At 41.9% G+C, this 23,852-nt stretch overlaps 2 protein-coding genes, 1 long non-coding RNA gene and 1 other non-coding gene across 4 annotated transcripts in view; 1 reads left to right on the plus strand and 3 right to left on the minus strand.

Moving 5' to 3' along the window:
• LOC142571603 (lamin Dm0-like) overlaps nucleotides 1–14,654 on the plus strand; it is a 29,060-nt gene extending 14,406 nt beyond the window's left edge. Inside the window, exons 6-9 of the mRNA XM_075680102.1 lie at nucleotides 1,958–2,151; nucleotides 6,082–6,186; nucleotides 6,517–6,744; nucleotides 11,049–14,654. Of these exons, the coding sequence (XP_075536217.1) occupies nucleotides 1,958–2,151; nucleotides 6,082–6,186; nucleotides 6,517–6,744; nucleotides 11,049–11,087 (566 nt within the window). The 3' untranslated portion in view covers nucleotides 11,088–14,654. The remainder of the gene's footprint in view (nucleotides 1–1,957; nucleotides 2,152–6,081; nucleotides 6,187–6,516; nucleotides 6,745–11,048) is intronic.
• On the minus strand, nucleotides 6,538–8,538 carry LOC142571608 (uncharacterized). The gene is made up of 2 exons (XR_012825910.1): nucleotides 8,133–8,538; nucleotides 6,538–6,792 (listed from the first exon to the last, which is right to left on the minus strand). It is a non-coding gene; the product is annotated as an uncharacterized LOC142571608 (long non-coding RNA).
• The window catches only part of vap (RAS p21 protein activator vap), a 67,560-nt gene continuing 56,302 nt past the window's right edge, over nucleotides 12,595–23,852 (minus strand). Inside the window, exons 21-25 of the mRNA XM_075680099.1 lie at nucleotides 23,477–23,544; nucleotides 21,312–21,400; nucleotides 21,166–21,243; nucleotides 18,138–18,260; nucleotides 12,595–17,522 (exon numbers count right to left, since the gene is read on the minus strand). Coding sequence (XP_075536214.1) covers nucleotides 17,445–17,522; nucleotides 18,138–18,260; nucleotides 21,166–21,243; nucleotides 21,312–21,400; nucleotides 23,477–23,544 — 436 coding nt within the window. The 3' untranslated portion in view covers nucleotides 12,595–17,444. The remainder of the gene's footprint in view (nucleotides 17,523–18,137; nucleotides 18,261–21,165; nucleotides 21,244–21,311; nucleotides 21,401–23,476; nucleotides 23,545–23,852) is intronic.
• Nucleotides 19,880–19,954, minus strand: TRNAS-GGA (transfer RNA serine (anticodon GGA)). Its single transcript has one exon. It is a non-coding gene; the product is annotated as a tRNA-Ser (tRNA).

Genomic DNA, 23,852 nt, shown 5'->3' on the forward strand with positions numbered 1-23,852 from the left:
ATGTCAAGCGGGGAACTTGCGCAGGGCATGCAGAAGCACAGCCACATTAATTAAAGTGCATTGAAGGGTCCAGAAGACACTATGGAAGCAGTTGATTGTCAAATCGACACTTCTGTGCCCGCCACATTGGCTTTGCGGCTATGGCATTGCTAGAGGTCGTGGATTTGATCCCAATCACGGCAGCTGCATTTTGACGAAGGCAAAATAGAAAACACACATGCACTTAAATTTTGAGACACATTAAAGAACATCACAGCGTCAAAATTAATCTGGAGTCCGCCACTACGGCTTGCCTCATAATCCGAGTGTAGTTTTGGCATGTACAGCCCCATAATCCAATTCAAGTTTAGTAATTCTGCCACAATCCAATATTCTATGTGAGGGAATGACAACGCTCAACCCTCACAGAATTTATAAAATATGGCGCACAACAATGCTTCAAGCAAACACCTCTCCCTGTATGTTCTGTGTGCTACGCATACAAACAGCAGTGGTGCACGCAAGGTAACATATAACATCGACTCGCCACTCTCATGTTAGACTAAACATTGAAAAAATTAAGCTTTAGCCATCAACAGCTCCGCTAATTATCCTCAATCAAAGCATACAGCATTTTTTTCTTCTATGCTGAGCATCTGGCGTCTTTTTTATCCGAGCTTTGGCATGATGCGAGTCCTTGTTTGCATGACGCCAACAACACTCTGGCATGGCACCGAAATGATGTTGATGTGGCTTCACGCGCAAATGCGCAGGGTGCTTGGAGGTCATTGTTCTGCTCTCTGAGGCTTGTTTGGCCGAGCTGCCCGATGGAGACGACGCGCCCCCGTGCTTGTGTGATGGAAAGTGGAAACACTACTTGTTAACTGACACGAATGCAATAAGCTGGTACGGTTTACGCGGATACAAAACACATTATGTTCAATGGCTGCTAGTCAGAAATTTGGCTTTACTACCTTTAAAACGAAACTACTGTTTAAGCGGATATGGCTTAACGAGGTTTTACTGTAACTGTTTCTTCAAATTTAGCTTTTTTCACATAAGACAGTGGTTTTTAGCTGTTCTGAATGATTGAGGCTGTGTTAAAAGAAAAATTTGAACAGCAACTCACCAGAGCTCCTGTAAAACGTGGAGGCATCCATCTTGAAACACCTTTAGTGTTTTGCCTCTTCATATCATATGGCACTAATTACATTTATTTGTATCTTGAATATTAGTCGCACCAGTGTGCAGCTTTTTATGAAGAATGCAACGAAGAAAGTCTCGTCTCTATATGGAGACATCATGACTGAAAGGGCTATTGACCGGATTGCGGATGGAGACCACATAGTTTTAAAGACAAGCGGCGAACATGCACACAGAGTCTGAACGTAACTACTGTGTGCCGCAACTGCTGCAGATGAAACGACGTCAACAGGATTACGGATGACGACTACGCAGTGTTAAAAGCGCGTGACCAACGCATGCACTGTCAAAATAAAGATGCTGTTTGCTGCAACTGTACAGTTCTGAAAGCATGCGAGCATCGCGAGGTTATACCCAGCGGTAAATGCGTGAATAAAGATTATAAAGGTACAAAAAGGCACAAAGCAGTCTGGTGTTCCTGTCATTTCTGTGCACTTTCTGCTGATGACTATGGCGATGCAAACTCTGCCGCTTAGTTTAGGTCAGACATTAGTGCCACTTTTGCTCTTTTGGGTCGCACATTTGTAGCACTTCACTTTCCCTGCACTCCAAGTTTGGCCGAATGAACAAGAGTTTGATGCCATTAAATAATGCATATGCCTGCCGGGACCAGAGGACAAGTCTAAATTATTCAATTTTTCAAATTGGTGAGATTTCACTGTAATACGTAAGTGCACGTTCCATCAAACTATCTGAAAAAAATTAAATTCGCTTTTCAAAAGAGGGTCTCCACTAAACTTGAAGCTTTTGTGCCATTCTTTTTCTCCCTTCCCAGCATCCAGTCCTACAAGCTCGGAAATGTTTGTGACTCCTCACCGCGGTACCAAGCGAAAGCGCACCTTTATGTCCCACCGTGAAGAACAGAGCAACTCTGATGCCCAAGTGACTGCATCTGCAAAGGGAGACCTTGAACTTTCTGACCACTGCATTGATGGCAAGTATGTTGCCATCCACAACAAAGGAATGAAGGTCAGTGCCTCTGTTTTACCTTAGCTGGCTGTTGGATGTACATGAACCTAATACGCCTGTCAAGCGGGTAAGTTAAGTGCACGTCGAGGCCTTGAGTGATACTCTAGGCTAAGCGGTGCTAAAAGGGAAAACAAAGCGCACTCGCAGTAAAAAAAAAAGTGGCGACAGCCTAAGAGCATGTTTTTTGAATATGTAGATTATAGAAAAAACTAAAAAGTTATTGTTTTACATTGTACTATAGATAAAAAAAAACATAATGTTTATTTTCTCAACAGAAAATGAAGAGATTTTTATTATAAGAGTATTGCAAGTGAATACCAGCCAAGACGAATATCTAGCCAAGCCAGAACATGGTGGTGGGCACCGAGACTGCATTTGATCCTGCTAAAATAGAATATGAGCGAGTTCTGTTCCTATTATTTTGTTAAAAGCTGTTCAATAACTAAAATGAACTTATGTGTCCTTTTTTTATGCATTACATTTTGTACCATGCAAACCGCTGGCGGCAAGGCTAAGCACTCGGCCAGCAAAGTGCATTCCGTGAACGCACTCCGACCAGAGTACACTCTTCTGCGAGTGACACTGCACTTGCGAAGTTTAGATTTGGCACAGTACACTTAAACCGAGTGACACTCTCCATAAGTGCACTTAACTTGCCCACTTTGACAGGGGTATAAGCTATTATTCTGCATGGGTGTGACATTTGTATTCTCACTTGCATTATAATCTTGGGAGGACAGGTGTCATTATTCTTATCGGGCAAATTTTCTAATTATAGATTTATTTTAATTGCCTTCAGGTGCGAGTAAACTTTGTGCATTCAAACATTTGTTAATGCTATCACTTAAACTTGAGTGCAATTAAAGACAATCGCACAGCAGTGAAAATTAGCAATTGCACAGTAAGAATTAAGTTTACAAATGTGTAACTCAGTAGTAAAAATAGATACCACAATACTATGAACTGCATTATCACATAGAAAGCTCTAAGCAAACATGCTTTGTTTTTTTTTTAGACAGTCTGATACAGTTCACAGAATTGTGATGCCTGTTCTTGGCATGAAGCTATTGAGTTGTAAAATTCATGTTTCAGCATACCGTATTTACTCGAATCTAGGCCGACCCCGATTCTAAGCCGACCCCTTAAAGTCCGAAGGCAACAACAAAAAATATTACCTCGAATGTAAGCCGAACAAAAAAAGCAAGGACAGTGTTCACAAAATGCAAAAAGCATTTATTGAATCTGAACATGCAGAGCTGATTCAACGTTGTCGTCATTGCTGTGTTCCTTGTCACTGTCCATGTTTGCTTGGGCGAGCGCAGCCTTCACGTTGTTGGTCAAGTGCCGATGACAAGGAGCGACTTCTTTGTCAGAAGGGCTCCTGGACGCCATCGCCACACAATCTTAACCCACTCTTCCACCATTGCACCCGTCATCCACCCGTTCTCATTTGCCCGCACAATTACATTTCTTGTGAAAGTTTCTCGAGCAGGCAGTGTCTTCCTTTTAAATATCATATGAGGAGGGAGTTTATGTCCATCAGCTGTGCAGCACAGCATCACAGTTACGAGCTGCTTCTCGTAGCCCGCAGAGCACACCTTCACCTCCTGGGCACCCTTTTCATTCACGGTGTACACCACTGGTATACCAAAATACACAGCCGTCTGGTCGGCGTTGCCGATTTACTTAAGGTTGTAGCCTGCCGCTTCTCTCTTTCGCAGCACGGAGCGCTGAAAAGCTATCAGCTTTTCTTCGAAATCGCTTGGCAGCTTCTGGGTGATTGAAGTGTGACGTCGGAGGCTGAAGCCAAAGCACTTAATGAGTTTCTGAAGCCAGCCCTGGCTGGCTTTGAAATCCTTTGGCGTTAGGCCTCGCTCCCTCGAAAGTTCCCTAGCTTTCTCTTGGAGCACTTCTGTTGTCACTGGAAGAGCAGCTGCTCTCTGCGTCCGAACAAAGTTGGTCAAAACTGTGTCTACTTCGTGGTGACGGCCTTTCTTTGGTCTACTAAATGCCATCCTCGTTGCGGCGCACGCAAAAAGCTGCTGTCGTTGTCCCCTCCAACGACGGACGTTTTTCTCGTCGACGCTGAAGTCCCGCACGGCTTGAAGGTTCGACGATGCCTCTGCAGCTACCACAACTTTTCGCTTGAAAGCGGCACTGTAGTGGCATCTCCTGCTTGGTGCCATCGCGATAACACCATGCCGCACACCGATACGGCCGACACGACACAGGTCAAAATGGCGACCTCGCTTGTGTACGGTTGGCTACTGGCACTGCTAGTAGCGGCTGCAATACTGACTTTTCTAGATGGCGCTAGCTATGCACCATATTTAGCAGTTTCAATTCAAAACTGGCGCGTTTTTTAAGATCCTCGAATCTAAGCCGACCCTAGAGTTTGGAATATGATTATCTGAAAAAAACTATCGGCCTAGATTCAAATAAATACGGTATGTATTTTAATGTTGCCGGTTTTTTTTGGCAGGTTATCAAAAATTTGAGGCCATGAATAAAATAATTTCACTTAAAACTGTTAGAAGTGAACTTTCTCTTAAATGCTACAAATTTTGTTCATATTAATTCACCGGGTGCACAAGAACAGCATATCAGCTTTTCTCATGCATTTGAGTAAGGGAGTCTGACATGGCCTCTAACATAATGCTTCCACTTAAAATTCGGCATCTACGGTTGTGAATTTGGTGTTGTGGGCAAGTTACTCTTGCACACTCAGTCACTAATAATTTTTGTTGCCGAAATGTTGCCGAAACTGTAAACGTTACAAAACAGCTAAAACTGTACAGCTGAATGCCTTTCTAATGAAGTGCTTGAGACCTCCAAAATGTTTTGTTATACAGGTAACTTTGTTGTAAAAATTGCGCACCTTATCACTAAGAATACAGCAGGCTAAGCATGTTCAACAAGGGAAAACCTTTATTTAAAATGAATGCAAGGACGACTTTGTGAAGTAAGTTGCAATTGTTTTGTGGGCACTTCATCTGATGGAATTTGCTACTGAAACCGCCCTATTGCAACGAGGTCACAGCATGCTCTGCAGTGAAATGTGGGAGCAACGCGGGGTAGAGCTACAGATCGTTCAATGTCGCTGTTTTGTCCTCGGCCATCAAAATTCTTGGCTCATTTACTAGGTATGACTGCTACCTTCATAGACCTAGATGGCTTTGAATACGTCAGTCGTCAGTTAAGATTATATCATCACATTGTCATCAACTATGACGTATTTGCCAGCTATCGCACCTGCTGCTGTGTTACAACAAGCAGTGTGCGAGTTGGGCGATTCCTGGAGCAGCGCAGCAGGACTATAACATTTGCTGACATCTGCTTGCTCATCAAGTGCGTCACTAGGCCGGAGCGTAGCTCAGTAGCATCTGCAAGGTCGACATGGCATTAGTTGTAAAGCAATAAATCAGCCATGTGGCCATCTAAATTCCGTCGTTGTACAGGCAAATTTGATACAATGGTCTTTGTTGTTGAAGCATTCACAATGCGTATGAAGAGAGGAATGTGACCAGAACAAAATCATTCCTTTGCTGTACAAGTCATTTTGTTGTAGAGGCATTCTTTGTACAGTCATTCGACTGTTGTACTTTAGGTAAACTTCTGGGTGCTGAAGCCATTGAAGTCCAAACAAGGCACCAACATTGCTTTGAAAGCAGACTCCTTGTTAGGCTTTTAACAGGATGCAGTATTTTATTACAAGCAGTGGACATGTGTAAGCAAGCCTCCTAAGAGACATTTATAATGTTAAGAGGGAACTAAATTTAAACACTGTCATGCACCTCTAATTAAACCTGCATGTGATTGCTAGAATTTCAATGCTGGTTAGCTGGGATGCAATTGTGTTGCTTCGCAAATTACTACTTACCTTCCTTGTTGGGTTTTCTCATTCCCGCCCTCCGTCTTTGTCTGCTTCAGGAGGTGCCGTTGGCTGGTTGGCAGGTTCACAGCAAAGCAGGTGACGATGAGTTCACGTTCAAGTTCCACCGTACCCACGTAATCAAGCCAGGAGCCACAATCACTGTACGTGTCACAAAACTTGGCTTCTTTGCAACTTCTGTTTGCCATTTCGTTTGTCATCAACCACAGTGGCTATTCAGTTATGAAAGAGCAACTGTGTCAGTGGCTTGAATTAATTTTTCTGTCTGTTGTCTGTGCATGCTATAGTTCAGCCATGAACCTGTACAGCTTGCCAAGCTTTCAGTTCCATTGCAGGGAACCTATCAGTCTAAACAGGTTCAGATTCTCGCTTCGTTAGCTTTCGCTTTCTCTTCTTTTGGCTTCAGCAGCCAGAAACAAAGCGTCATTCCTTTGTGCATGAAAGTTGAACAGTGTGTTGCAATATTTGTGCAGATCTGGAGTCCCGATTGTGGGGTCACGCACAACCCTCCCGGAGACCTGGTCATGCGCAACACCAAGTGGCCGAAGGGAGAGCAGAAGCGCACAGCACTCCTCAATTCGGAAGGCCAGGAAGTGGCAACACGAGAAAGTCGTCGTCGCCAGTTCAGCAGACTCTCCGAACGCAGCTCAGGCATTGGTGGTCCCTCCGGCTTCCGCAGCGAGCACATCTTCCACGATAATGTGAGCCTCCTATCCATGCTTCTCAAGAGCCTAGTTGGCATGTCATAGCTATATGGGCATATGCATTGTGGAAGTTACTGCTCAGAACATACAGATAAATGAACAAAAACAATGTACATGCAACAAACATTGTGCTTACGTTACAGTGAAACATCATTAATCTGTACCTGCGGGAATGCTGCCTAACTGCTCATTAAACCATAGTATGCACAAACTGCCTAATACAAATTTTTGTCAGCTGACATGCACCGGTGTTATGAGAAAAGAAATAAATGCCATGCTGCAGTAAATGTTGGCCTAAATACACACTACAAATTTTTTTTCCTGAAGTGCTGAAAAAATATGGCTCTCGCATGATCGGGGGATAGCGCAAAGGCAATACAGTACCCGACCAATTTTCTGGACCTCGCGGGGACCAAAAAATAGTCCAAAATATCGAACAGCTAGAAAAACTCGCCCCCCCCCCCCCCCCCCCACAAAATGAAACTAATTAGACTTAGACTAGTTTCAGAAAATCCCTAATAATTCCCTGCCTTGGAGGGCAAGGCATCGCTTGGAGGTGATCAGGTTTGCTTGGATTTGCGCAAGAGTGAAGTCTCTGTATACAGTTGACAAGAGCATCACTGTGTTGGCGATCTTCATTGGCGGAGATCGCCATGGAAATAGAAGAAATGTCATGTTTTTTCGCACCACTAGGCTCTCGCGAAGGCACAGGAATTGGTGCTGATCACACAAACACGAAGCCTTACAAGGATGCTCAGTGGCTCTGAGAGACACCTGCACTGTGGACACCATGTGCAAAGTAGCAACCGAAACTCAAAACAGAAAGAAAGAAAAAACATGGATCCTGCATTACATGATTATGACGATAGTGCTTACCGAAAAGGGAGAAAAAAAGTGCCGTCCCGTGGAGCGTTTCGTTGGCCAAAAAAGAAGCGGGCATGGCCTCAGAGATGGGAGAATGACGTGCACGTCACAATCTTGGAGGCTATATAGCAGGCCACTGGAAGCCAAGCCAGTGGAAAAGCCAACATGGCGGCCCCCAAGATCGGATAGCGTGGTTTGGGATGAGCGATTTAGTCCGGAAAATCTAATTTTGGCACCTAAATTTGTTGCAAAAATGTGTTAGCTCTATGGGGACCCTGGCGGTGCATTTATGAAGTCCGGAATGTGCAACAAGTCCAAATTTTTGGAGTCCGAAAAATCTGTTGGCTACTGTACACCAAAATAGCGATACCAAGGAGTATTTCAAAACTCGCACAGGGAGAACAGCAGCAAATGTAGCAGTACAATTAGCGACTCGTCCAACTTTGCTTTCCCCAGTGCATGCGTGCACGACATGCTATTGGGCAAAAACCATTGCTGCTTCATTGAAATGCAGTACCTACCTGATGCTGTGGCGTCCAATCGTCCCTGCGATTTCTGTGCAGCGCTTAGTTGCCTACTAAGCGCACGTCATCACTGTGCCGGGAAACCTGGTGTACCATACTTGTGCATTTTTGTGGTGGACCTGCACCCACATTTCATAGGGTTGCCTATGCAGTGATGTTTCTTAGTAGGAGTGCCGCTTCTGTTTAGGCACAGGCGTGACACATATCTTGTTGCACCAACATGCACTTGAAGTTGTCCTGCTTTGAGTAATAAAGAACGAGATAACTTTTCCTGACTCCTGTAGCTCGAATCAACACATGCAAGAATGCCTATTATAACGGGACTATGCAGCACGCAGCCGTGGACTAGACAAAGCGGGAATACTCCCAAACTACCATGGTGGCAGTCGCCATAGGGCAAAGCAAAAAAAAAAAAACATTTTTAAAAATCAGTTTTGGCAGAAAGCAAGAGTGACCGCTCAGTAAGAATTTTTTTCTGGAAGTCGGGGAAGGTTGCAACACCTCCAGCGCAACACTAGGTGGCGGCATTCCAAAAAGGATTGTTTTTTTTTTTTTCTTGAGGTTCATCACTGCCATACATGTGAGATGACCCTCAGAGCATTAAAGCCAAACCAAAGCAATCCAAAACGATAGAAGGTTTGGTGTCTGGCTTGGCATACTTGCTGAGGAAGTGCATAGTCAACGTGTAGTCACTATACTGTTTGCATTTCTTACAGTATAAAGCTAACCATGAAATGACAAATAAAAAAAATTTTTTTTTTCATGAAAAATAGTTAATTTCACACCGAAGGTCCCTGTTGACATGAATCAAACAATGTATACAGGCGTAGGGTGCAAGCCGTGATTTATTGTAGAACGTCGCACATTTCGTGGTACTTTGACATTCCTTTGTCTTCATGTGTATGTTGTCTGTGTGATTTGATCCAGCCAGCAGGCTGTTCCATTAGTTTAATTTACCAGTTCAAGGAACTAAAAAGTTATAAATTCTCTAGCCCTAAAAAATTTTGCTTGCAGAAACTTTTTGCTAAATCTGATGGGCCTCAGTTCACAGAAATGTAGTGGTTCTTAGTGTGGCCTGCAGTGATGCGTAAAATGCATGCCAAAGTGCCCAGGATTTGCTGCCTTCAAATTTATCAGGCTTGCATTGAGCATGGCTCTTATTCTCACCAGAAAGCTGCTTTTGGGTGCTACCATCAACGGAAAAAATACCCCCTCCCCCCCCCCCCCCCCCCAGTGCCACATTCTGCTTTTTTTAGGTTGGCAAAATCACAAACTGATTAAGCCAGCTAGAAAAGAGCAAGAGCCACACCGTGTGAACTTCAGCAGTCTTCTTGTGCACCGTATACAGTTAAACATTGACATAAGTAATGAAAATAGGCACATTAGTTCATTATATTTAAATTTTGTTATATTGAAATTGGACCTTTTATGCAAAGTACACTTGCAGACAGACTTTTTTTATATGGAAACTTCTAAAATTTTTAAAATTAGCAAGCAATAGAAAAAAAAGCTTAATTTCAATGAGAAAAGGAATATCATTTTGTTCAATTGGAGTGTCAGTGACCAAAGCTATGGCTACATGCTGTGTCAACAATATTTTCACATCGGTGGTACGACGTGAAGCCTGCAATGCTTTTGCATCCACACAATTAGCCGCCTTTGGTAGTGTCACCTCCAGACGCACAACTCTGTCCTAAAGAGCACAGGGAGAGGGGAGAGAATTCTTTGTCTCTTGCATCTCCAAAACTAGAGATGACGTGAACTCCAGCACTAAAGCACTAAATGTATGGGAAGACCGCACACGAAGCCATGGCCATATATTGGCTTGGCCAATCTTTATACCCGCCGCAGATGACCTCAAAGATTAGGCACATGAGCCGTGTATGCACTCTGCTGCGCTAGCAACTAAAAAGAAAGGCCCCTGTCCCCATCTGATGCGTAGGAATACTGCGCACACCAAGCTGCCATCCTTCTCAGTTCGCTCTCACACACTTTTCCTCACACCCACAGCATACTGTGTGGTGCTCTTGTTGCTACATATACTGTGCCGCTTCGGTGGCTGCCGCACGATTCGAGAAGTGCATTTTCACACAGCCGCACGCAATTCTATTTGTGTCCATGCTTGTTTACATTTATTGCCTTGGTATTTCATGATGGCAGTCAAATTTTGTTATAATATTTAAATTGTGTATAAACACACTTAGTTACATTGAGGTTCAAAATGCATGGTGTTCTGTAGACAAGTTACAAAAACGTAGATACTTTGTTATATTGAGTATTTCCTTGTATTGAAGTTTTTTTCTACTGAGGTTTAACTGTATTTAAGTTTCACACCTTAACTTGGAAGCCACCAACTGCAGTGCTGCGATAGCTGTGGTGGAGTACTGCACAGAGTGTCAAGTCGTGGGCTTGGTAGCCACATTTTGACAAGGGTGGAACACAAAACGCTTGGCTTACATAGATTTAGGTGTACAATATATAACCCCAGGAGGCTGAAATTAATCTTGAATGCTCCACCATGGCACCTGTTATAGTCCATTTGTTGCCTTCATACATTGAACTTTATCGATAGAAAATGCAAAACCTGTTTTTATTTCTCAGCTATCACATAATAAGCCTTAGCTGTCTGGCTGCTTTAGAATTTGTATTGTAAAGCATTTCTGGCTTTCAAAAATTCTTGAATTTTTAAACTATTTTGCTACATCTTTGTATTTGCTTAATTTCACAGAACAGTATCCAGCAAACTGTTCCACATTAGGCAAGAGTAGGCACTGCCCTTGTAAAACGTCTTGGCATGCAGTTCTGGTGTCTGAAGTTCTTTTTGTGCTTCTTGGAGTTTTTAACGGTGGAAATTAATAACATACTGTACAGCACAATCATTTACTTAATACTGGGCATTATGATATGTTGCAGGTGGACCCAAATGACCCAAATCGGTGCAGCATTATGTGAACTTAACCCTCAAGAGAGAGTGCTGTCACCACTGCACCTAGACAACCGAGCATGTGCCATCAGAATACATCAGCGCTTTTACTTTGTACTGCTCTACAGTTTTGCCCGTCAAATGTACCATCATGGACGGCAAAGTGTGTGCCACAGTTCATTTTCACTTTTGCTTTATTCCTTTCCACACATTTTTTTATTAGACTTGAACCTGTTTTGACTGTACCAATGGCTGTACCTCCCCAACAGCTCTATAATTGAAAATGTCGTAAAATGTTTAAGCTCCTTTTGCATTTGGAGACCTCTTCTATGCTTTGAAATTTTTGACAATTTTATTTCTCTTCCTTCCTTCCTCACTCCATATTGTTGAGATTGTCCATTTCAATTATTGAATGCATATCAAGAAAATACGGCCACTTATTGAGAATCTGTCTTTTCCTTATTTTTTCTGCTGCGCATATCTTGCATTCTTTACTTTATTTCACCAATTTTGTGCTACAGAAAGGAATATATATATAAATATAACCTTTCTTTTGTGTGTGTTGCATGTTCAGCAGCTATTGTATTCGTAGAACAAAGTAAAAGCTATAATTAAGCATGTTTTCTTTCTCCTGCATTTATCAACTCTATTAACTTTAGCACTTCAGTGCTAGAGTTAATAGTGTCTCATGCTTGCTCTTCGAACGTTTTGCTAGAGTTGGCTCTTGCGTTGTGTAGAAGTCTGTTGTATTTGCTTTTACCTGTTAGCTTTGTCCAATATCATTTTAATTGTCCTCGTTTGTGAACTTCAGTGTGACCACTTATGACGAACAGATTTTAACTTGCATATTTTGTAGAGTTCCTTGAGAAATTCTGCAGTTGGGATCTTTAACATCTTAGGTTGAGGCATTTGTTAAAAACCATAAATCATGTCAAACAAAAATAATCCAAGTATCATCTCCATAATTTCTTAGTGCATGGTAGTACGAGTTCAGATTGCAACCAGTTTTGGATCAATCATCCTTAGTCATTAGAACGGACTCGTCCTTCTCTCAAAATGAGATGTGAACTGCAAATTTTATGTTATTCAGACAAGCAGCATTAAAAAATAATTTTTAGGTGAGACATTTCACTTGTTTTGGGCTGTTTTCCCCACACTCCATGCTGCCCCGCCTCCCTTCTCTCTCTTTTCCCTTTGTTCTTGGAGAGCTATCCACTTTTTAGTCCAAGTTCATCTGGTTACTCCAATGAACTTGTTTGTACCGGTGTTTGCCTTGCCTCCCAAAGGATCTCCGAACATGGGACTTCTCTTGCTCTTTGTGGGGTTTAAAAACATTGTATTCTGTATTCCTTCTTTAATCTAGGCTCACACAAGAAAGTAAATGGCCAATTCAGTCTGTTCCTTGGTACCAAATTAGTGGTACCAAATCACACCATGAATAAGTTACTGAACGACTTGTTCAGCACACAGAAAATGTTAATGTACCTTTAATAGGGGCTCCATTGCCACTAAGGGGAAAGTATTTTGTTGGAATGCTGGTGGAAAATAGAAAAGTAAGAATAAATGAGCACTGCTGCCTTGTCTAAGGTTTTAGTCATCAAATCGACGAGAATTTCATATAATTTCGCACTTACTTGGAAAAGGAAGAGCATTCACAGGTAACCCATCATCATGTCACTGCTGGTCACATCTATGTATTGTTGAAAAACTTTCACTTCAAATCAACCATGCCTAATCTTCATTACCGAAAACACCTGCATGAAAAGTTATGTACCTTCTGTGCATTTCCTAGTTTATTGTGCCACTTTTATTGCGTGCCTGAAGCAACAGTGCGATTGTATGGCACAAGTGCGCTCTAGTTTTGTGTGGCGCTACCACTTGTGGCATAATTGTTTCTGCACTTTCGTTCACATTTTCGTTCATGAATACACGAACTGCAGTGTATTCTCGCATTCATCCCCTCATTTCCACTTCCATTCAGTATGAGGTCACTTTAAGTACTACTTGAACTTCATTGTTGCTTCGTTCACATTATGTGGTTTGAATGAAGCCATAGGTCAGCAGACATTGGCACGTTTTGCTCTGATAATGGCAGCAGTACTTTCATTTTAGCACGTGAACATGGCAGTGTTGTTACCTTTTTCTGGTGCACCTTTAGTCTGTTTTTGTGCTTTCATGCTTGAAACTATGTGAATGTTCCAAGGTATTCGTGTGCTGTGCTTATGATGCTGCATGGTGCTTTATGTCCATGACTTCATCTGAGCACTGCTCCAAATTTTGGTTTAAATAGGAGGAAAGAAATATATAGTAAAAGAATGGCATCCTTACAATTTACCAAGGAAGTCTTGCATAGAAGAAATTCACAATGTCCATCAGATGCCAAGTTTGACTCTGTGCACTTGCATATACCTAGGCTTGGTAGCAAGTTGTTACTGGCTTCTCTTGCTGCGGCTGAAATTGCTGGACAGAACTTATAACCTGTTGCTGCCGTATGCTGTGTGTTTTCTCGTTAGGACAGTTGAGAATGTGTGCATGTTGGATGCTCATATGTGCAGTTTGCTGTTACTAGAAGGGCTGCTGTTCTTACAGTAGTATCAAAATTGCCATGTTTTCTCGCACTGGCCTGTAGGCATATCTGTTTTGCATCGACATGGCTGCAGTTAATAGTTGCTACGGCATACCCATTCTGTGCAGGTCAGTACTGGTCATTTACCAGAGCCAATTAAATTTTGAGCTTATGGCAGCGCCCATGTTAAGCTGTTGTAATGAAAATGAAGCAAGCTAGTGGTTTGAACTCTACGAGAAGGACCATGTACTATATGGTCAGTTGCTGTGCTTTTTGAAAAGCTGCACAGATGCTTACTGCGTCATACATTGCAGCATTGCAAAGCATGTGCAATTTGCATAAATCAAATGCCGTTTTGTGTTGCCTAGTTGTTGGGGCATCTGTTTTCAAATGTATGTTGTAGGTGCTTGTGACAATATTTGTGTTATCTGTTGTTCATTTACGTTGGGTAGCATTTCTTTGAAGAAAGCTAAACCTACAGTGCCAGTGACCACTGCCATGCTTCACCCCAGAATGCACTCTGTTAGCAAGTTGCATACCACCCACGAATTATATAACCTCAGCACATCACCGCTATTCACACTAACATTAAGTAAGGTTGTCTCAACTGAGACCCATGCAGTGTCGGGTGCTTTCACACTGCTTACAAGAAAAGTGCCTAGCTATATATCCGTCGAGTAAGCACTTAAAGATTGGTGCGACTGTCTTTTTTTTCTCTTCCTTGTTGGGAAGAATAAGTGATTTAAACTTTGCATAACTGGGTGCTTTGTCCTCCTTGCTGTGTTTTGATTTAGCAGTTCCCACTGCCGTAATTGTGTTCTCGGTACAAAGTTGCCAGATCACCGGATTGTATGTTCTGAGTGATGTCATGCACACGCACATAAAAAGTGAGCAGTGATTTGGACATACTTTGTTTGGCTTTGGCTTCCGAAATATATTGCATGTCCATTCATTTCGACAATTTCTTGTGTGGCTGTGGCTCTGCATTCTTGTGGTGTACAAAACACTATTAAAGTTGAATTTATTTGTATTCAGGTTTCCTGTGTGTGTTGTCAGTTGCCACTGTACGTGCAATTTAAAATGGGCAGTCACATTCTTAAGGTGGTGGACCAATTTGATCAAATTCAGAAGACATGACCAGTGGCTCTGCTGGTGTATGAAGAGAGCAGGCCTCGTGTTCAATGCAACATTGTAGGGAATGCAATTGTGGGTTTGTCCAGGGAATTTTGAGCGGAAGTTGAGGGAGGTGTCTCTCCTGTACTGCACTCTTATTGTAGAGTCCTTTTATTCTCACCTGTCCATTGATTTTGTCAGATGGAATCCCAGCCATGGCGGCCACATTTCGATGGGGGCCAAATGCGAAAACACCCGTGTACTTAGATCCTAAGGGGTCCCCCACTCTGGTGTGCCTTATAATCAGATCGTGATTTTGGCACGTAAAATCCCATAATTTAATGTAATCTTGAGGGCTACGCAGGTTTGTTATGGTGCAAATACAACATGCTTCTTACCATAGTTGCTTTTCAGCCTGCTAGGAATTGCTACCAGAGTTCTTTGCAGCAGCAGTGGCACAATAAAACTAGTGATGTTCATCTACTCGAGTTGAAAGGAGTTAAAGTACCATTGATATGTCAATAGAGTGCTAAGTCTATTCTTCTACGTTGACATTTTGATGCCTAGATGTTAGAAGCGAACAAATGTTTGCAACTGCGGTATCTGTAACAAAGGTGGTATTTGTTATTTGTCAAGTTTTGGGAGTCATTGCTTGGTTACTGGATTGTGATACTGGCCTGTATTGATGCCATGTTCACCGATGCAGTTGTCTCCCAATGCGCATATACCAGTAACCTATTAATTTGGATAAAAATATCCAAATGTCTACAAACAAATGGCCGATATTATTGCACTGTGAAAATCTTTGCCAATCATTTTCTTTTTAAGATACCATTTCATACAAACAAATGCCAAGAGAGAGGAGACTTTCATTGACTTGATGGACAATATCACTCCAAAAAGGGTCTATTGGTGCAGTTTATTTACAAGCATTACAAGCACCACTGAGTCTTCTTAAGCATGGTACTCTGCAGCACAATATGTATGTACCTGCATTTTGGTATGCATCAGCATGGCAGTAGAGGCAAAGTATGGGAAAGCAGCACATCAATACACTAATGACGACACAGACAAGTAAATGTTAGGCACACAAATTTTCTGCTGAATAATGATATATACGAGACTTCCGTGGAGCACCTAGCCACATTTCATCTTGGAAAGACTGGGGCCAAAAATTAAACCTACTTGAGCTTAGATACACATGTTTAGCGGGGAAAAATGCAGTTAGGAGTAATGCTTCAGCACCTAATCTTGAAGAAACATGTAACATGCAGAATAAAAGAGCACAGCAGCAGTACCGAAGTGCTCCCTGCGAAATAAGGGAATACAGTCTTGCACGTCCTCTGCAATCAAAACATGGTTTGCATATACAATGTTTTATATGAATGTCTGGCAAGCATGTGCAAAAGCTAGAACTCTACGAGCCCTGTTAAACATTTTTTTTCTTGCACACAAGCTAGAAAAAAGCTTGCACTGGGCCCCATCTTGAGCAAAGTACAAGGTCCACAAAAAAGCTGGCCCTCTTAGTGTGCAAAATGCAAAGTGGAAACACGTTTTTTTTTTTTTTTACACTGAAACTGAACATAGAAAAATAAAGCACTACATTATGTACCCACAGAATTTCACTGCATTACTCAACACGGCAGCCTTTCTTCTTTTTTTTTTTTTTTTCCTGGAAAAAGCAGATGTAATACTTCTAACATTAAGCACAAATGAAGTGACATTCTAGCTAGCACAAGGCTTATCACAGCGATTTTTACATAGCAGATTTTAACAGGGAGTAAAGTAACCTAATCATAAAAAATGCCTCGAAGGGGAAAATACAGTAAGCTGAAACCAACAACACAGGAAAAGTCACGCTCAGGTACGTTGGCACTTTGGTAATTTGTCTACTGCTAGGAATTGCAGCATATTCCACTGGTCGTTCTGGAGGAGCTTTGCATACCCTCAAGAAAGCACTTGAACCTCAGATTTCAAAAAATCTAAATCTGCCAGTATAAAAACATGCTGTTGTGCGCTGCCATCAATGTGGAAGTTGACAGACACTGCCTGCAGAAAGTGCGACGTGTTAGGACTTCTGGATTGAATTTGTGCATCAGAAGGTGCAACAAGAGAGAGCAATACGCAGCAGAGCCTGTTGATCTGATACGACCGCTGGAACACGAGCGGCGGCTCTCGAGTCAACCAGTGCAAAGCAAAACTTTAGACAGCAGGAAACCTGCTCGGAGTCGGCCAGTGGAATTTACCTTCACCTTCACTTGAGAAATTCACCAGAAGTTATTCTGTGTTTTGCATAAGCTACACCAATGTGCATTCAATTCAAAAGCACACGTGTCAACTCCGCATGATTTTGCCAGAACAGTTCCATAAACTGCTTCACGAAGACTAATCGTATGCTATGTACTTGCAATACTGAAACAGTTGCCTCAACAAGGGTTATTTCAGAGACTAGTAACTGCATCAAAGAAAAATATATATGAAGAGGCAAATGGGGTGTGAGATGCAGACAAGGTAGAGTGCAAACACAAATGGTTCCTTTGCTAAACCAAGAGAGGGTCCCAGATGAGCCATGCTGTTTTTCTGCGGGTTGCACAAGCTAGGGCCATAGATCACCAGGATTATGGACTGCCCTTTGACATTCTCAAAGTTTCTTGCGCCAGAAAAACACAGCAGTAGTTCAGCTTGCACAGATGTTGCTGAACAGTGGCTACCTTGCAGTGTCCATGTAGTGCTGCCGATGCTTGGACAGCATGTCAGTGACTGTGATAACTTTCTTTAATATGGGCTGCAAGGGGAAAAAAGCATGAAAGCCTTATTCATACAGCTTTTCCATTCTACTGTGACCACCTCGTAAAATTAAAAGCAAGAGAATACCCACCACAGAAAACATGAGCCTCAAGCTAATTGAAAAAAGTAAAAGGAGTTCAAAGAACTCAAAATACATCTTAGGATTAAAAAAAAGAAAAGGTGAACAGAAATAACAAAAATAAAGATGAAATAAAATCATTTTAAAAATTATCAGTGTGTCTTCTGTCAAAAGTCTACAACAGCTATTAACACAATTAAACAGCTCATGGACACAAGTTCAATGACATCTGTTTGTTAATTTCTTCATGCCACAAACTGTCTCTGAGCACTATAGTAAAGGAGCACCAGTGCCATGTTCTATCCACTGGGCAAGCGGAACATTTTCATTTCATTAGGGATTTGCAGCAGAACTCAGCTCACTGTTCAAAATGAACCCCACACAAGCTTCGATCAAGTTGAGGCAGAAATGCAGCAGTTGATTACAAAAATTGGGTATTTGTGTGCGACAGTTCAAAGTGGCATGCGTGCTGAAGTGACAAATTGAGCTACATTGTTCATTTCATACTTGTCCAGGCCAGGAGCGAAAACGTACCTTTTCATTGCTCTGTGTAAGCAAGTCATCCTTGTGCATGACACATATGTGGTGCAGCGTTGCCAAGTCACGAGCAGGGTCCCCAACAAATGTGTCGTCAGGCTCTGGTTTTTCAGGAACATTCTGGGAGCATGTTACACAAGCATACAATGATGGAACCTGCCCATAATATTGCATGATATTGTAAAGTACTGCAATCAAAGCCAAAAAATAAAGAAATTGGTGAGAAATACTAAAAATTAATTTATTATACTGGAAAGTTTATTAGAATATTGAAGGCTACATTGTGTATGTCACACTGTGAACAGCCACGCTTCTCTGTAGTCACAGATGGAATGGTGTGCATCACAAATCGAATTAATCATTATATTTATTAATGAAATAATGATATACCGGCCACCAAAGTTTTCGTTTCTGCAACGCTGGTTCAGTGTAATGACTGGTGGTGCTGTGGATACATGTGCAAATTATCATGCAGGTGCTAGAAATCTGACTGAATAATAGGTCGATGATTGTCTTAATGTTTTTTTTTTAAATCAAATAACATAAAAAAAACATTAGTGTCAATATGACAGTTGTATGAAAGTTAAAAAAATATTTCACAATGAAAAGTTTGTAGCCAAGCAGTTAACAGCGCATGTGTTACCTTCTACATTTCACTGCTTCTAGAAGTAAAAAAATGCTATTCCGGGCTTTGCTATTGGTTGAAACATAGTGCTGCTCGGTGTACTGCCCATGGACTGCTGACAGACATGTTGTTTTATCTATCCTTGCATCTCTTATTGTGATAACTACACCACCAGGCACAGGCACTTAGTTGTGCCTTTTCTATCCGCTTCAGGTGCCAGTTAAAGGGAGACTAAAGGCAAATTTTTAGCTAAATGTAGACTGTTAAAATTCCATTCCATAAACCTCACAATGCTTGTTTTGTGCCAAGAAAATTCTTAGTTTAAGAGAAAATCGTGTCTGAATGGTCCGGATACCTTTAGCGCAATTCAAATCGCCTGTCCTGAACAGGGGAGTGGTGATGTTGCATATGCCATCACCACTCTTTCCTGGCATCGGTGAGTAAAACGGTGCCCAATAGACAGCGCAAAACACAAATGCGCAGCCATGGAGGAAATCACGACTGACAACATTGGATTCGCTGCTGCAGCTGCTTTCGATCGAGTGGCGTGGACGGTTTAGGAATCCTGCGACATCACATGCACATGCAATTCTCTGCTACTTGTAGTTTGTGTCAATTTAACGAGCCAGAAATACTAGCGCAGCAGTATGCAGTACTGAAACGACTGAAATGTGAAAGCGCGGGTGATGCAGAATTGAGCAAAACTGAAACGCTTTGACCGCCCTCATCGTTCCAAAGTAATGTCAATGAGTTTTTTTCTAAACATCGAGTAGAACAGGACAAGTAGCATTTTCTTATGTCTAATAATGCAATGCAATTATTTTTTTATTAGCAGAGGTTGAGTACTAAACACGGAATTATAATGAGGAGTGACTACGTCATTAGGCTTGTACTCGCATGTCCCGGGTGAGCTGCAAATCGTGTCCTGCATTTACCTCAATTACTCTATTACTAAAACTTTGTTCTCTATAATATTGACGCCTTAGACGTTCTCGAGCATCAATCTACCAATTGAATAAAGGGAAAATCAGACATCCACCCGTTCGTAGCAATTGCTACAAAGGAAACCCATACGGGTTCCTCGAAAGAAAAGCCTCAGAGTTGAAGAAAAATTCGTCCTGGTCCGGGACTCGAACCCGGGACCACCGCCTTTCCGGGGCAGCCGCTCTACCATCTGAGCTAACCAGGCGGCTAGCAGATGGCAGGGCGAAGTCGAATCTGTCGACAACACGAAGCATAGGCAAGAGCAATCTACCAATTTCGTTTGACTTAACATTTGCCTTTAGTGTCTCTTTGATTTTATCATACACTGTTACATAGATTCCCCTTGTTGGCAACCCGAAAGCCATACATGTAAGCTGCAGCAGAGCTGTACCACATATGTGATTTAACACTGTAGGTGTGAAGTGATTCACACCATGGCTTCTCAATGTTTGTGTTGGAGCACTGCTGTGAAATATGTCTTACAGCCAGCATCGACTCCAGTCATGTGTATATGCAATCTCACATTTTTAAAGATGCCACTCCTGCCATGCAATGGAAACAGAGGACAATGCAATGGCCCTTTTTTCCTTCGTGTAGTCTGCCTCCCACATGTAGTCTGCATGGCGTTATGCAACTGTAGGACACTAAATGAATGTTTCTCTCTTGACTTCTGCTCCTAAACTCTGTATCTACAAACCTAATATAAATAAGTCATTCAGAAAAAAAAAATTGGAGGACGCTTAAGCTTCGCCTTCAAGAGTGGAACGCGACAGCGTTCCCATCGACCCGCCAAGGGGTGTAAGACAATGGGCTACGGCGCAGCGAATACGCGCCCCGCATCGGACGCGGTGAGCGTCGAGCAACACAGCGTTCGGCGCGACAACGAAATGTGCGCCTGAGCAAGCGACGCACGCCTGAGCCTTAGAAACAGCTCGTTTCTAAGGCAACACCGCGTTCACTAGAGGCGCTTTTGTACCGCTTTGAAGCATCGAACTCGTGGCTCAGTGGTAACGTCTCCGTCTCACACTCCGGAGACCCTGGTTCGATTCCCACCCAGCCCATCTTGGAAGTTGCTTTTTATTTATGAAGTGCCTGCCGTGATTTATCGCTCACGGCCAACGCCGCGGACGCCGACACCGGCTTTTCTGCGACACGAGTTCCTTAACGCTATCGCGTTAAAATGTTCTACATGACCACACACTGGTGCCCCCCCCCCGCCAGCTACCTTCAGACTAGCAGTTTTCTCTAACATACTTCAGGCATGTTAGACAATTTTGCAGCAAACATCTAATCGAAAATGTCTTGAGATGCATGCAACAAGTTTTAAATTGATTTTTGCTTATAACTAAAGGAACTACATCTTTGCGGAAAACAATTCTAGATGCAGTCTCCAAAGGGGCTATTCAAGATACTTACAGCAATGTCATCCAGGAAACGGATCATCCGATTTTTGTTTTTGAGTATGAAAGGATTTACAACCTCCATCCAGGGCTCCTGTTCAAACAAGATCAAGAGCAAAAGATACAGAAACCCATCTTGGTGCTGCAGTTTTCCAGACTCACCTTGGCCCCGAACTCAACAAGGTTGGCCAGGTTCTGGAGACACTTTGCCACTAGTATGAGGCTACGTGATGCTGTCTCTGATGGAGTGTCTACAAAATGACAAAATTCACAAGGCTAATAAGAACGATGAGTGGCGAATCATTACGTCTTGCCTCTCCAACAAAACCCACACCATATCTCTACGCTTTCATGGTCACTGAACTAGCATGTATGTCAATGTTACTAACTTTTGTCCAAGTTACTATTCTCATTCCACATGAAATGAGAATAGCTGAATGCAGCCATGCAGCATTTTATCCATTGCTTCAGTACACAGACGTACCTCAAACACTATGTGTACTAGTCACTTACATGTTCCACTGAACATCCCTAAAGATTTTCATCACAGATTAGTACCTAGAAAGGAGGCCACATTGTGCAACAATGGTTAAACATGAGTAAAGGCCAACTTTAACTTAATTAGCTTCAATTTTCAAAAATTTTCAATCGAATTATTTTTTCCCCTTCCACTAGAATGCGTTGTTTCTCAATTTAAAGAAATGCTAAAAAGAAAAATCAGCTGAGCTGCATTAGTAAATTACCCTTCTGCAATACTGGGGGAAAAAAATACTCTCACTGCAAAAGGAAGCTTGGTAAGAAACACAAAAACAAAAGACTGGTGGCAACGGCACCCTGAAGTACCAGCTTGCTGTGACATCTTGGTTCTTGGTGGCAAGTGCCAAGGCCTGGTTCACTTCTTACTGGTAAAGATGGGTGACACTGCACTCTAAAATAGCCAAAGCTTAAACTTATCCCGAATACAAGACAATTTTGAAATCAGTGGCATGATGCTGATGTACTGGCACTATGGTTTTGGCATGAATTTAAATAAATTGGAACTTTAAACTTCATTTTCTTATCTTATAATCAACCTATTACTGCAAAATAAACAAATATATAGTACTGCTAGAATAGTTAACCAGTCTAAACTGAATTAGGTTTTATCTTAAGTGTCCTTTAAGTAAAACAATTTTTCTTGGCAGCTTGGTTTAAACGAGGTCTTCATAAATTGCATGTGCACTCTGGTAGATTGCACAGGCAGGACCCATGTGAAAGTGGCGAGAAAACTTCATTGCTATACCAGCCTGGCAAATGCAGGCACCGACATATGTGGCGCCTGTTTTAACAAGACGGCATGTTCTGCTTTTGCTATGTCAGCATTTTATTCACATTAACCATACAGACTCACTGTTTTGGTAGACTGCATACAACACTCCATTTGTAACAATTAATCACATGCAAGACCAAGCTCTGCAGCCGATTACCTTAGGTCACAGCAGAATGCTAATCCAGCCTGTTCACAATAATATCGCCATCCTTTTCTCAATCAGTACTAGTTCACTTCAGTCACTGAAGAAAGACATTCATTGCACAGCAGAGCAACAGTTTCTAAACAATATAGGAAAGAACGATGTGTGGAGAATTTACATTTGCTACTGCAAACAGTTGTCGTTGATTATCACAAGCCAGTTAAATTTTTCTCAGCCATACCTCCTTAGAATTCTTTATTCAGTTTTTGCCATACCATTTCGCTGTGCACTAAAAAGTTAAAATTAGCTGACCCCTCTGTGATTTATTCGTTTTAATAAATGAACTTTGTAGTAGTACCCTTCCCCTTTTTTCTTCGAATGTTGATGTGTTTGCTAACTTCTAAGCCATTCCGCCTTTAATTTTAATCTTTTTTAAGGTAACCACTGGCCTGTTTTGACAATCTTAATCAGACACTGTGTTCACTCCTGATTACACCTAGTGTTGCACCGTTCCTGCATCTGTAGGAATTCAGCACTCGTCTCAGCAAAACTTTTTGAGCAATACTCATTCAAACTTGCAGTTTACTTTTTTATATAAATTCACACCATGTAGAACATAGCTAATTACTGAAGTAAATTCAAATGTTTAGCTGGGTAATATAGTTTTTCAATGCTTTTCACTGCTTTCAGTGCTTTCTGTTCCTCGATACATACATTTTCTGTATGTTCATTCCTGCTAGGACTCAAGTTACTCTGCAGAATAACTAAACAAACAAATAAACAATAGTGAACAGTTATCAGCCACTGCACGTGTCTTTCAGACATATTTTTCTTGGCTTTGCATGCACAAGCAATGCCATACGAAGTGGTACACACCGCTGATGAGGTTGAACTGTCTCGGGTTCAGTATAGCAGGGCACAGAAGCCGCAGGAAAATGAACCCACTGTAATGCAAGATGGCAAGATATACGTTAGGAAGATTTTTCTTTATTAAGGTCATGTGGGCATAAAAGGGAAATAATATGTGCGAGTTGAGCTCAATATAGAAGTTAACTGCAACTCCAGTCTTGCAAAGATGCAGTTGTAGAGTATGCAGATAAAACAAGTTATCATATTCATTCAACTAAAAGGCAAGATTCTTTCCCAGAATTTATAGCTTCAAAGTTACTCCACACCTTGTTGCGAGGCTGGTAGATTCAGTTAACCTACTTTTTCAATATCAAGACAGCAGTGCAAGCTGTAGCAACCAATA

Source organism: Dermacentor variabilis, chromosome 2 (genome assembly GCF_050947875.1).
Source record: "Dermacentor variabilis isolate Ectoservices chromosome 2, ASM5094787v1, whole genome shotgun sequence".
Taxonomy (NCBI): domain Eukaryota; kingdom Metazoa; phylum Arthropoda; class Arachnida; order Ixodida; family Ixodidae; genus Dermacentor; species Dermacentor variabilis.